The sequence below is a fragment of the Rhinolophus sinicus genome, chromosome 1 (genome assembly GCF_057876585.1).
Source record: "Rhinolophus sinicus isolate RSI-liver-muscle chromosome 1, RSI-T2T, whole genome shotgun sequence".
NCBI classification, from domain to species: Eukaryota; Metazoa; Chordata; class Mammalia; order Chiroptera; family Rhinolophidae; genus Rhinolophus; species Rhinolophus sinicus.
Genome location: NC_142501.1, coordinates 152,398,983 through 152,412,647, shown reverse-complemented (window position 1 = coordinate 152,412,647; position 13,665 = coordinate 152,398,983). Strand labels below are relative to the sequence as shown.

Genomic DNA, 13,665 nt, shown 5'->3' with positions numbered 1-13,665 from the left:
ATCCATTCCCAGTAAGATTGGTTGAGTCTTAGTTAAATGCATAAAATGGATTGTCAAGGTCTGTGTCAAGGTGTCATGCTGGGGAAGAGGGAGACAGATGGGGAAGCAGAGATCCTGAGACCCTCAAGACTTATTCCTATGAAATGGGTGTGATGGCAGTTTGTGGAAAATGTATATACTGAGAGATAAGAAGGTAGGGAACTTCAGATAGTACTGATGGCCAATATGATGCTCAAAAGATTGGGAGAAACATTCTACGTTGCAGTATAAAGTAATCAACAAGCTACAATTTTAAGACATATAGTAATAATATAGAGTATAACAACACATAGCCAGACCTAATTGTGTGATCTTAACTATGAATATTTCACTAACAAAAGTATGTTTCAGGAGACTCTTCTTAAAGTGGCATTACCATATTTCTAAGGAGCAAATAATACAAACTTAATTTGAATAATTCAAATTAATTCAGAGAACAATTCTAAGCATTACATGAAACTCTTATTTCCTCATATGTCTGGAAACTTTGGTTCACAAAAAGCAGTTTAAGTCCCATTTTTTTTCTAGTATGTGGATTAAATTATTCCTTTCCTGCAAAATGGAAAGGCATGTGTTAGTCTTTTTAAGCTAAAATTTCAAATCTCTCTCTCTCTCTCTCTCTCTCTCTCTCTCTCTCTCTCAGCTCCTTTAGTATATTTTTTGCTTATAAGTGAAATGTTTGGTTTCCCGGGTTTGCTGGCTTTTAAAAATTAAGACAAAAAAAAAAAAATCATCGTGAAAGGGGAAGGATAGATAAGTGTTTATTTATTTAGTGAACTAAGAACCTACCTCACCAAATTTTTTACGGTGTAAAAAAATCCCAAAATTAGTGTTGTAAGTTTTTCACCATAATCTAATTTCAATAATTTTTAAAATGGTTGAATTAAGTGATAAACCTACCTCTTAGGGGGAAAAAAAAAAAAAAAAAGCCTAACCAAACAAACAAAAATATGCCAGCAGAAGATAAGAGAAATCAAGTCTAAAAGAGATTGCATGATGTCAGTATAACTAAGTTTTTAACACATCTGATTTTCATGCTTGTCTTATTAACTGTTAAACATCTCGGTGTTGCATTTAGCACTGAGACTTTCCACTTACAATTCCTATATTAAAGAGAAAAGCACCATGGGAATTTGAGTCCTTTATCCTCTGGTTGAAAGCCATGAAAGTATACATTCTTGATTTGCTTTACTGCGTGTTTTCCCCACTTAGAGCTGTCATCCTGATACTGTAATTGAGACGTGTGTCCTGTATATGTTCCAGTAGTCAAACAGAATTTAAACCAGAAACCTTCTGGACAGCCAGTTAGGAGTCAGTTTACAAGTGCTTAGGAACTGATATGTGAAAAGAGACTGCATGCTGTCAAACAGATTCACTTAAAAATGCTACATCTCTTTCTGGATTTTTTCAGCAAGGCAGCAATATCCCTAGATACATTTGAAGTATGTGAGAATTTTTTTTATTCTTTTTCAATTTTAGGGAGGCAAAATTCCAATCAGATGGACTGCCCCAGAAGCTATAGCTTTCCGGAAGTTTACCTCTGCCAGTGATGTCTGGAGCTATGGAATTGTGATGTGGGAGGTTGTGTCTTACGGAGAGAGACCCTACTGGGAGATGACCAATCAAGATGTAAGCATGGGACTATCTCCCCTCAAGTTTGTAATGGAATGCTTTTGCTCTCTGAGTCAGGAGACATAATACTTTTTCATTTCTGCACATGAGAGTTGCTTAAAAAAATGAAATATTTCGCTGACCCTCTAATCTGTTTTGTTGTTGTTGAAATATCCTTTATGCAGAAGCTTAAAATGAGTTAGAACAAAGGGAAGTAAGTTATTATTATATAAAAGCTCAGTCCCTTGACAGACAGTTCCAGCTATTCTGTAGTGATGTTCAACTCGTTTTATGTCACTATCATTTTCAAAGATAAAGAAAGAACCATCAAAGAATGAGTACTGACAGGCAAGTTTTTATGATTTGCATTTGATAAAGGCAGCTAAAACCCTAGACCCAAATGATGGATAATAATTGGTTTAATAGTGGATGCTCTTAGAGGATAAAAAGGAAAAATCTATGTTTTGTTTTGTTTTTTAATTTAAAAATGTAGGAAAAGCTGTACTGTCTATTTGATTTGGAGGGATAAAACAGATTTTTCCCCACGTGGAAAAATAATCCATGTTTAAAATAATAGAATCCTAAAATTAAAAGAACCATGAAAGAATTTTCTACTTAAGTTTAGTACGTTTACTGTATCATGCCTAACACATGGCTCTTTGGCCTATACTTTTGTAATTTTCCATTGTTACTATTCAATGCAACCCTTTCCATTTTGGACCCCAATTAAATTTTATATTTTTCCATCAAATAACAAGAACAATTATAAAAGCAGCTAACATGTATTTAGCCCTTACTATTTGCCATACACTGTCTTAAGTGCTCTACCAACGAATATATCATTACTTCTTTATAAAACGATTATATTGAAGTCTTAACTGAATAGTGTGCTGGTTTAAAACATTTTTTCCCTGTAATTCTTTCTTTCATCCAGCTCTGTAAAATCTCTCTCTAATGCATTCAGGGGTTATTAGACAGATACTGTATCTCTCCAGCCTCATGTCCAACAATAGTTCCATGCCAGATATAAAAATTCAAAAAAATTCAAGTCCAGTCTAAATCAGAGCCAATGCCATAACCATTTCAAAGTATTTTCCACAACTTCAGGATCAGCCTGACCATTGGTACATACATTGGGAAGGAAGAATGGTCAGATTTTTGCTCTTCCTCCTCTGCCAAAGGCTGTGTCTGGACTTTTCAAGACTTCCCTGGGTGGAAAGGTGAAAAAGAAGGGGCAAGAATGTTTTCATAATGTTTGGCGATTGACGCCTCCTATGAGGCGGTAACCCAAACTTGAATTTTTTAGTGATGTACATGTCTGAGCTTTCCCAAAGCCCCTTGATGAAAGCCTCCTCCTTGCAAAGTCCCTAGAGAGAAGGATGTATTCCACCTGACTTCTCCCAGTTCCTCTCACTTGCACTGCTCTCTACCTCACAGTCTCTTACTGTACCACACACGTGTCTGCTTCACCTGAGGGAAACACATTCTTCTTGGATGCTCTGCCAGTCTTTCCTCTTTTAGTACTATTACAGGCTGCCCCAGAAAGGCTTCCTTCTTCAGATTTGCCCCAGTGAGAAGCTAGGATCACACTTCAGCATTCCCAAAGATTACAGTTGACCCTTGACAATGAGATGGTTAGGGGCACCAACCCCTATACAGTTGAAAATTCACATATGAATTTGACTCCCCCAAACCTTAACTACTAATAGCCTACTGTGACTGGGAGCCTTGCTGATAACATAAGCAGTCAGTTAACACGTATTTTGTATGTTATATGTATTATACACTGTATTCTTATAATAAAATAAGCTACAGAAAAGAAAATGTTCTTAAGAAAATCATAAGGAAGACAAAATACATTTGCAGTATTTACTGAAAACATTTACATGTAAAAGAACTTGTGCAGTTCAAACTCATGTCGTTCAAGGGTCAAATGTATTTCATAGCATTCTTCTCTGATTGCAGTAGTAAATCGGGCTGGTGGATTCTTGCCTCTTTCCAAGTATACAGCAAGACATCTAAAATTGCTGCAATTGGTTTTCTTTGCGCTACATTCACTTGGTGAAGGAGTGGGTTATATCTCCCTAAATTTGGGAGAACATAGTATCTATTGTCTGAAAGTCTATGGTTTTAGGAGCAGGACTATGATAAAAGTATCACTGAACTCTTGGTGTATGTTTAACAACCCATCAGAGATATATTATTATTCCTGTTTTGCAGTTAAGAAACTAAGCCTTGGAGAGATTAAATGACTTTCTTACAGTCACAAAAATAATAAGTTAAAGCAGAAATTTCAAGGTGGTTCTCCACACTTTTTATACCTAACCACCACACTGTCTCCAACTGAATTAATGTCTACTTCTTCCCTTTCATTTCCCACCAGTGATCCTAGATCTCCCTTCTAATTGAACATAAGATATTCATTCAATATTGAATGATTTCTCTGGATTGATCTAGACTAGATGAAGAGTACACCTGTTTGCTACTTTCTTTTCTCCAGATAAATGCTAAATGCTAACCTGAGCTGCAGAGCACTTCTTGGTTTGGCTTCTATCTTCTCTTAAGGCTCATTTCAATGTCATGCTTTCCTTTAGTTTTTGTGAAAGCATTTTATTCTATGTTGCCAGCAAGCCTTTTCCTTTCACTTCAGGAAAACATTTGTCCCTCATTTGCCTAGTTAATTCCTTCTCACACTTGTGATATTTTGAATTCTGATTCTTTCACTCAGAATTATTAGTCTTTCCTAATTATTTGTATGATATGAATATGTGTAGCATTATTATCCACATTATTGGCAATTGTACTTGAGATAGTGCTATCTGTCATAAATAAAATTATAGACCAAAGTGGAACATGACACCAGGTATATTCTCCTAGTGTTTCTGCTGACCTTGACTGGCTTTGCTCATGTTCTTTTGGGTTGCCTGATCTGCAACTTGGCTTTGCTCCACCTGGCCTGCATCTTCCTCTGGAAACCGGATATGAACTCATTTGCAGAGTGAAGGGCAAGAATAAGCTCAAATGCTCGTGAGCCTGAAACATCTCTGCTAAAACCCATTGGCCAATCCCATAATTAGAGGATTGGTCCATTCCTCTGCTCATTCTGCGTGTACAATATAAAATTACATGTAGAAGGACATAGAAGCAAAGAGATGTGAAGGATTTGGGATACATTTTTTTTTCTCCTGATTTCAGCCACTCGAGAATCTTGAAATGCTTCCAAATAACTTTATTTCAAACTATTAAAAAAAATACAAGGGAGTGCTGATGTAATATTTTCAGAAAGTTATAAGCATAAAAACTAATATTTTGACTTTAGCTTGGTTTTATACGAATCTAAATGAGGTTTACAGAAAATGATTATACAGTTACAGATCTTTTTAAAATATCTGCCTTTAATAGAGTGTCCAATACATGCTTTGTATTTCCTCAACAAGTTCACAGTCATTAGTGGTGTTTAGTTTTCAGATACAGCACTAAGTTTGATATGCCTTAATTTTTATCTAAATTTGTATCCAATAACATGACATATCTACTATATTTGCAAATCATGATTGGAAAAAATTATCAGAGAACAAAGTAGAAGAAATGATTTGGCAGTTTTGAGTGATATGTTCCATAATCTCCACATTCCAGATATTATCTGATTCTCAAAGGGTTTTACTTCCATGAAAATGTTACATTACCAAGACATTCAGCAGCATCTAAATCTCTCAAAGAAGATCTTTTGCTTTGTCATGGAGACAGAAAGCTATAGTAGATTTCTTTCGATTTAGGATTGCCTCTGTCATCACAGAGAAAAATCATAACAACAAATAATAAAAATAAACTAGAAGGATTATCATGATTGAGGTAAATACCAGATCATGAACTCTGATTCAAACTTGGGAAGCTATGAAATACCCTATAGTGAGTAGAAGCTCCTTTATTGATAACAAACATTTTAAATGTCAACATTTTTCAGAACATAAAATAGAAACCAAAATAATGAGATCTCATTGCATTACACTTTTATATTTAGTGACAGTGTCTTTCTTTTGTAATTATTGTGAAATATATGCATACACAAATTATACCTACACATAGGTTACAAAATATTTAAAAAACTCATTTAAGTAATCTGTTTTTCAATCTTCTCATGTTAGGATTATTCTTGCCATTTTTTTTTTCAGTCAGTTGTTGAATACTCCTTCTGTTGGCGAGAATATTTGTCTCCAAAAGGATATCAACCCACTTTGTACTGGGTGTACCGCTCCTCTTATGTCTATTCTTTGTTTAGTTTTTCAATAGTATAGAATAGATAGTAGATATAGATATAAATATATGAACATGTATCATTCTTCTTATACTGCTCAAATATTTTATGGTATAACAAAGAGAATATTCTATGGTAATACACAGTTTGAGGACTTTAGTTCTCATCCAAATACTCAAATTAACAAGATTTGACAATGAGAAAATTATTCGATTTCTTAGCCTTCCTGTAATAATGCCTGTGTAATAATAAGTGTGTTGAACCAACATATATTGGTCCTCTAAGATAATATTGGTCTCCTAAGGATAATGCTACCCTTGGATGCAAGTAATTATTTTAGAAAATTCGTACGCTTTTGGAAAAAGTGATATGTAAAGAAATATCACTACCTAAGTCCAAAATTTCTGTTCCTTGCTGTTTAAAAACAAAATCAAAAAACAAATATCTTAAACTGAAAGCCATTCATCTTGGATTCTATAACTCTTGGTCAGTTTCAATGACTATAAAGGGAATGGACTTGAATTGAGGACTTTTAAGATCTCTTTAATCTGTGGAACTCTATTGGTCTAAGATAGATATATTAAGAAAAATGCATATTCAATATATATTTAATAACTACTGGCAAAAGGAACAAAATCCTATAAAACAGTGGTATATCTGGAACTATTTCTATGGTATCTATGATTATTTACAGGAATATGTACTTAAACTCTAGCCACTTCCAGGGAGCTTCATATCTCATAGCAACAAAAAGATTCAGATGTGAGAATTTCAAGTAAATATCTAGCAACATAGGCACTCACACCCTAGATAGAACTTAATTCATGAAAACAGCCAGCTGATGCTCAAATTCTCCCTACAAACTTCCTACCACACATTTATCAATCCTACATTTTCATACCTCCTGTGATGAAGAATGCACTATCTTACAAAATAACTCCTTTTAATTCTAGATATAAGCTATATCCCAGGCTTTCATGCCAGAGAGACTTAAATGTGAATCTTACCACTGCCACTTCTTAGCTGTATAAACACAGGCAACAGTTAACCCCTGGACTCTCAAATGTTTCACTTGTAAAATGTGTATAATAATTCCTATCTTGCAGATATGTGGTAAAACTGAATGTAGATAATACATGTACAATTTTCATCATAGTGCCTGTGATATAATGCCTGGGTGAGTCTAGGTCCTCCAAGAAGCCAAGAGGGAATTAGATATACATTAATATTGTTAAAGGGAAATGCTTGTAAGGAAACACCATGGAGAGATGAAGGGAAGAGGTGTTAGACTGTGATACAGGTACGGTAGAGATGGAAGGATGATCGAGTGCAATCATCTGAGTCTGAGGTGCAGTTCTAACAGAGGTCGGCAAGGCTGCCAGGGAGCCCTCAAGCCAGCATTGTCTATCATAGGAATCTCATAGGAATGAGCCTATCTTATTATCACTGCCACATTCACTAATCGACTGGGAGTAACCTGTGCAAAGGATGGCCTTGGTGTAAATGTGATGACAGGTTTTAGAGGGCTAAGGGTTAAGGATTATTGGTCAGTTACCATCCCTGCAGGTGACTTTAGGAAATACATTCTCACAGTTGCCACACTTCACCACTTTTGCAATACAGACTTACTTCTCCACATAGGTTCAGGGAGCATTTATTTCATGATTTTGTGGATTCTTCCTGAGGGGAAACTCAGAAGAGGCAGGTTATAGACTGCACTGTAGCCCTTATAGCTTCAGTTGATCTCAGGACCTCACCTGGTCTTTAGCCTCTTCCTCTTCCACTATCCACTCTTCATTCCCTTCATCTATCAACTTGTCAGATCATGGTAGTTTAACAGGTAGTCTCAATCAATCCTTCATTCCTGGGGTAAGCATTTTCAGGACACAGTTGTTATAAAGAAATAACAAAAAGGCATCAAGTGTATCATCTGGGTTCCACACTTATTTCTCCCTGTCTCAACTGTATGCAAGAAGCTTCCTGTCGCTTAGTATCAGTCACCTTTGCCATCATAGTGACTCTACTCGTCAGCTTGTACCTGGGCACAAGAAGTCCATAGTGCCCTGGTGGCAGCCATAACTGCTAGTTCAATGGAACCCTGTTGTGTCCTTGGGTAGGAGTCCCTGGGAACATAGCACAATATAGAAATTTCTGATTATATTGTATCCTGAGTAATGGCACCAACTCCTTTCAAAGTCTTGCCTCCAGATTGCTGCTTCAGCTATTTCTTTAAAAGATCTCCCAGCATTCTATGAAGCTAGTTGATTCTGGATGATGCCCTAGGTATGTAGTGCTTGCTGGAACCAGCTCATACCAGGTAGTGAGATTTTAGAACATTTCTACCTGAATGAGATTATATTGGTAGTTTACAATCGATGTCAAGAGAGTATTTATATCACTTAAAAGAGAAAATATTATAAATCTGTTTCCCCAACAGGAAAATCCAGTTGTTAAATATCTTCCACCTCATCACTGAGTATGTGACACTTTCACATATCCTTCATTATGAAGTAGGTAACGTAATTGGGTGACATGCTAGGTGGGATTCTATGTTTGTAGATCAAGCATAATGACTTTACAATGTGGCTGAGGCTCTGTGAATTGCAAAACCAAGTAGTACTCAGAATAGAGTACCCACTGAGGACCCACAGAATAGATAGATCCACTGACCCTTATATGATGGAAAGGGCCCAATAGACTCAACTTGCCACCAAGTGAGTAGTGCCATATTGGGTACTCAGAGTTGTGGTTTTATGCATTGGAAGGAGAGGCAGCATTCTTTAAACTGTGTTTAGACCATTGATTTACATATCGATGCCAAGAAAATGCAGAGCTTATGATAATATTTCAGATATTAACATCTGAAATGGTGCCAGATTGTCTGTAAAAATTCTGGTTGTCTTTTTTTTCTTTTCTTTTCTTTCCTTTGTTTATGTCAAACACCTAGATTAACAAATGTAATAGCAATAACAAAGTAATTAAGATTATGATTCATTAGTTATACATTATAAATTGTATGGAAAAATGAACAGCCTAAATTGTGCTTTGGTAGACTTCCAGCATTTTACAAACCACCAGAATACTAATGCCATTCATTTCTCAGCCAAACTATGAGGGAAACAATAGGTAAAAATGAAAAAAAACAAATTTCAAAATACCTAACAAAAAAATCTAAAGTTATAGTTCTAAATCTATTTTAAAGATAAATTCTAAAGATAAATTTAGAATTAAATCCAATGACCAAATTTTCTGGGCCAAATTCTAAGTTAACTAAGAGTCAGGATATTATATTTTTTTTAATATAAGTATACATGAAAATAAAGCTGGTTAAGTAATATATTCTGGAAATCACTTCTCAGATCACATAGTACTAACTTATTTTGAAACTAAGGAATTGGTTTAATTTATTCATTCCATAGTCACATAGAAAGACTAACTGCTCAGTGAACTAAATATATTTTTTTAAATAGGTGCTAAATAAAAAAATAAACTAATTGGTATCAGCTTTTTGAAAAAGTACATTATGAACTAAATTAGATTTTAAGTAATTGAGTCACTATTTTCACTGCATAGTGAAATATTTTATATTATAAATTATATTAAGACATTTAATTTTGGTACATATATGCTATTAAAGGGAATAACTACTGTGGAGAGTCTCATAAGCAAATTAATAAACTTACATTAATATATGAGTGCAAATGGTATTTTATATTCTTTTACTACTTATTTAATCACCAGTGAGAATAATATTTTCTCCAAATTTATTTTTAAAAATTTATTCTTTAAAATAAATTTTTGGTTAGTATCTGTCATTTACGTGTTGTCTTATTGTATTTCTCAATATGCATGAGCTTTTAACACATTAGATATGTTAACTATATGTTATAGTTTTTGTAATATTTTCTACTGTGGTTTGCCTTTTAGTTTATGTTATTTTTGAGTTAACTAAAGGTGGGGTGGGTGACTCTCAGATACAGATAATCCCTGACTTACGATGGTTTGATTTACAATTTTTTGACTACGATGGTGCAAAAGTAATACACATAATAAATTACATGCAATATTCAACACTTTGTTTCAAAATAGGCTTTGTGTTAGATGATTGTGTCCAACTGTAGGCTAATATAAGTGTTCTAAGCAGGTTTAAAGTAGGCTAAGCTAAGCTATGATGCTCCATAGTTTAGGTGTATTAAATGCATTTTTTATTAGGAATTTTTCAATTTACAATGGGTTATTGGTGTGTAACCCCATCGTTAAGTTGAGGAGCATCTATATTTTGTTCATAGTTATTCAATATTTACTTAACCATTTATTTTTAGAGTCCTGGAGCACTTTTTATTTCTCTGCTTGAACTTCACTATTGGTGCTTCTCAGGAAGCTTTACTTTATGCCTTTCTGCGGAGATATAAACTACACCAACTTCAGGCTGTGACCAAGTGCTGGTGATCCTCATATTTATATTATGAGCCCAAATAGCTCCTGTGCTCTAGCCAGATTTCTGCAAATTGCCATATGAGTGTTATCCACTCATATCAAATAGAACAAGTCCAAATTATTCCTCTCAACATTCTCTGTCCCCATTTATGTGCTTGCTTCAAGTTAACAGCAACCACCATAGTGTGATAGACCTGAACTTGTTTTATCTCAAATACTTTCTCTCTCCCCTCAATTCCTTTGTCATAAATGCCCCTTAAATTTGCTATTTCATCCTCTTTCCATCTGTCACTGCTCTTGTTCAGATGCCGTTTTCTTTATCATAGAGACTGGTTTCTTTCTAATCATTCATAATTATCTTTGTAAATTCCCTATTATAATCAGTATATATATATATATATATATATATATATATATATATATATATATATATATATAGTATATATATATATATTTTTTTTTTCATTTGTCAGATGAAATCTAAAATCTTTCTGAAAAAAAATTAAGTTTAATTGTTAAGGAAATATTCATAATAGGATTTTCAGAAATGCATTCATTATTGTTGGTTTTTGGTATCACTTAATCATTTGCTTTTCAACAATTGAAAAGAACCTGTATTATATTCAGTAGCATAAACAAATCTTTTCTGGAGTTAGACATTTTGATGACAGCAACAACATCATAAATGGTTTTGATCAAACAGTCTCACAGTTAGGTGGATAGTCTTACCTGTGGATACATTTAAAATCAATGTTTGTAATTCCTGTGCTGCTGGACAATTATTCCAGATTCTTGACAGAAATCAGTAGATGAGACCTAAACATTATTAAATGATACATGAGATAATTATGCTAAGTTAGCCTTTAACTAATCCATCATTTACCATCCAAAAGTCTCTTTTGAAGTAAAGTTGCTGTTCCATTACTTTAAAAAGAATTTTAAAACTAATTTTTCATTAAAAAGACACATTAACTTTTCTGAGAAATCACTAGAAGACTTAATCTCTATGTGATTCCAGAATACAAGGATAAATAAAACATGTACTATTTATTTTTACGTCAGTTAATTTTTAAAATCAAGATCATGAAGATTTGAGGTAAAAATGATTACCATTTATTTCCTTTATACTATGTGAAGAATGCATATCTTTTTACATTGTGATATTTATTTATGTAGTTTAATTTTGCAGCAAATGGAAGTAGTTAGGGATTTTAAAGATAGTGATGCTGGTGGTTACTGCAAGAGTAAGAATAAGAAAGGATGAAGGTTGGCTAGTGGGAGAGTTCTCAGGCTATTTATTCTACACTAAACTGTGATGTTGGGACTGGTTCTGTTTTACACAGGTGATTAAAGCCGTAGAGGAAGGGTACCGTCTGCCAAGCCCCATGGACTGTCCTGCTGCTCTCTACCAATTAATGCTGGATTGCTGGCAGAAAGACCGGAATAGCAGGCCCAAGTTTGATGAAATTGTCAACATGTTGGACAAACTGATACGTAACCCAAGTAGCTTGAAGACGCTGGTTAATGCATCAAGCAGGTACAAGGCCAGACCTAAGAGATTTTCCTGAATTCAGCTAACTCAGATGCATGCCCCAAATATTAAATCAATTAAGTCATTTTTGCACACGTTATCCTATGAGTCTATATGACAGTAATTTATTTGATTATGCCGTGTTTTCCCGAAAATAAGACCTAGCCGGACTATCAGCTCTAATGTGTCTTTTGGAGCAAAAATTAATATAAGACCCGGTATTATATTATGTTATGTTATATATGTTATGTTTTGTTATATTATATTAAAGACCCAGTCATGTAGTAAAATAAGACCGGGTCTTATATTAATTTTTTCTCCAAAAGAAGCATTAGAGCTGATGCTTCAGCTAGGTCTTATGTTCAGGGAAACACAGTATACCTAAGCTAATAGTGTAACATGCCAGTTTCAGAAAAATGTTAACTATAGCCAAATTCAGATAACATTAAAAAAACAAACACACAAAATACACACACACACACACACACACACACACACACACACTCTCAAATACATGAATTTTCATGTTTTGGGTCCCACATAGTTGTGAATGGGAAAAAATACGATTATAAGACCATGAAAAGCCAATTGAGCACTGATATATTTTAAACTACAGATACCTAACAATATTAGTTTTGATTTCTTTAAAATAGATTTTAGTGTCTGTCATATGTTATGAACACTGACAACCCCTTTTGGGACTTTACTCTTATGTAGTTTCACACCGATATTTGGCTAATCATTTACTGTGCAGTTGCAACAGACAGAAAATTGATAAATGAGTAATTTTGTGGGAAAAGTTTGTGTGAGCAAATAAGCATATTTTTATTTTTATGATTGCATTTAAATAATGTTGCATATTTATAAAGCATACTTTTCCCTTTAACCTGAAAAATTACAGACTTATCCTCTCAAAAAATAAATCAATTGGATTCTCTACTAGGAAATTTACCAGATTATTATTTTCACTATATTTGAAGCAATTGTTTATTTTTTGCAAGAAATAAAAGTATGCCACTAACTGAACTGGCTGCCCAATAGCATGAACTAAATGAGAAACAATTTGTTGATAAAGTTACATGTGTTCTATGAATCTGATATAATGTTTGTTTACTAGGGCAAAAAGCCACTTTTAAATACAAATGAGGAAATGAATCTTCAAACTCTGTTCAGGCATCATTAACTTTCTGTGGTAGCAACTGGAGAATGCCTCTTTTTAGCGATTAGAACTTATGTGGTTCCTGAAATATCTGCTTTTAAATTGTTTATTGTCTTGTAAAATAGTAAGCATTTCTCTCATCTACGTGTTTGAATTATGTTAAGTTGTCACAGACGGACATAAAGGAAATCGTAAAAATACATTTTTTATGTTCTAAATTGTGTTAATTTATATCAGTATGATCATTATAGCTTGAGAACAGTTTAAAAATCTCCAAAGAATTCTCATATTGCCTTGTGTGCAATATGTAGCATCAGCTTGTGAGGTTTCATTTAAACAGATTTGGCTTAAGACTGTACCACTCACTACCCATCTTTGTTCAGTCATCTACTAATCCTGATTCTAGAAGATGTTAGTTCCTGACTCATTGTCTTTTTCTCTTTATTCCTACCCATGCTCACAAAACTTGGTGATTTCAGTAATTATGTAGATGATGTTTGAATGTCTCTCCATACCTTCAGATTATCTCCTTTAGTCATTTTGTTTTCCAACCTTGCAAGTCTTCCATCACCTCAACTTCAAGATCCTACTCTTCAACTGTTTTCTCCTATATTTCCTTGTCAACGAATCTTT

General features: G+C 34.1%; 1 protein-coding gene across 13 annotated transcripts in view; it reads left to right on the top strand.

Moving 5' to 3' along the window:
- EPHA5 (EPH receptor A5) overlaps positions 1–13,665 on the top strand; it is a 341,137-nt gene that overhangs the window by 316,858 nt on the left and 10,614 nt on the right. For all 13 annotated transcript variants that reach the window (XM_074324488.2, XM_019748170.3, XM_019748164.3 and 10 more), the window contains 2 exons: positions 1,519–1,668; positions 11,686–11,879. In XM_074324488.2, coding sequence (XP_074180589.2) covers positions 1,519–1,668; positions 11,686–11,879 — 344 coding nt within the window. The remainder of the gene's footprint in view (positions 1–1,518; positions 1,669–11,685; positions 11,880–13,665) is intronic.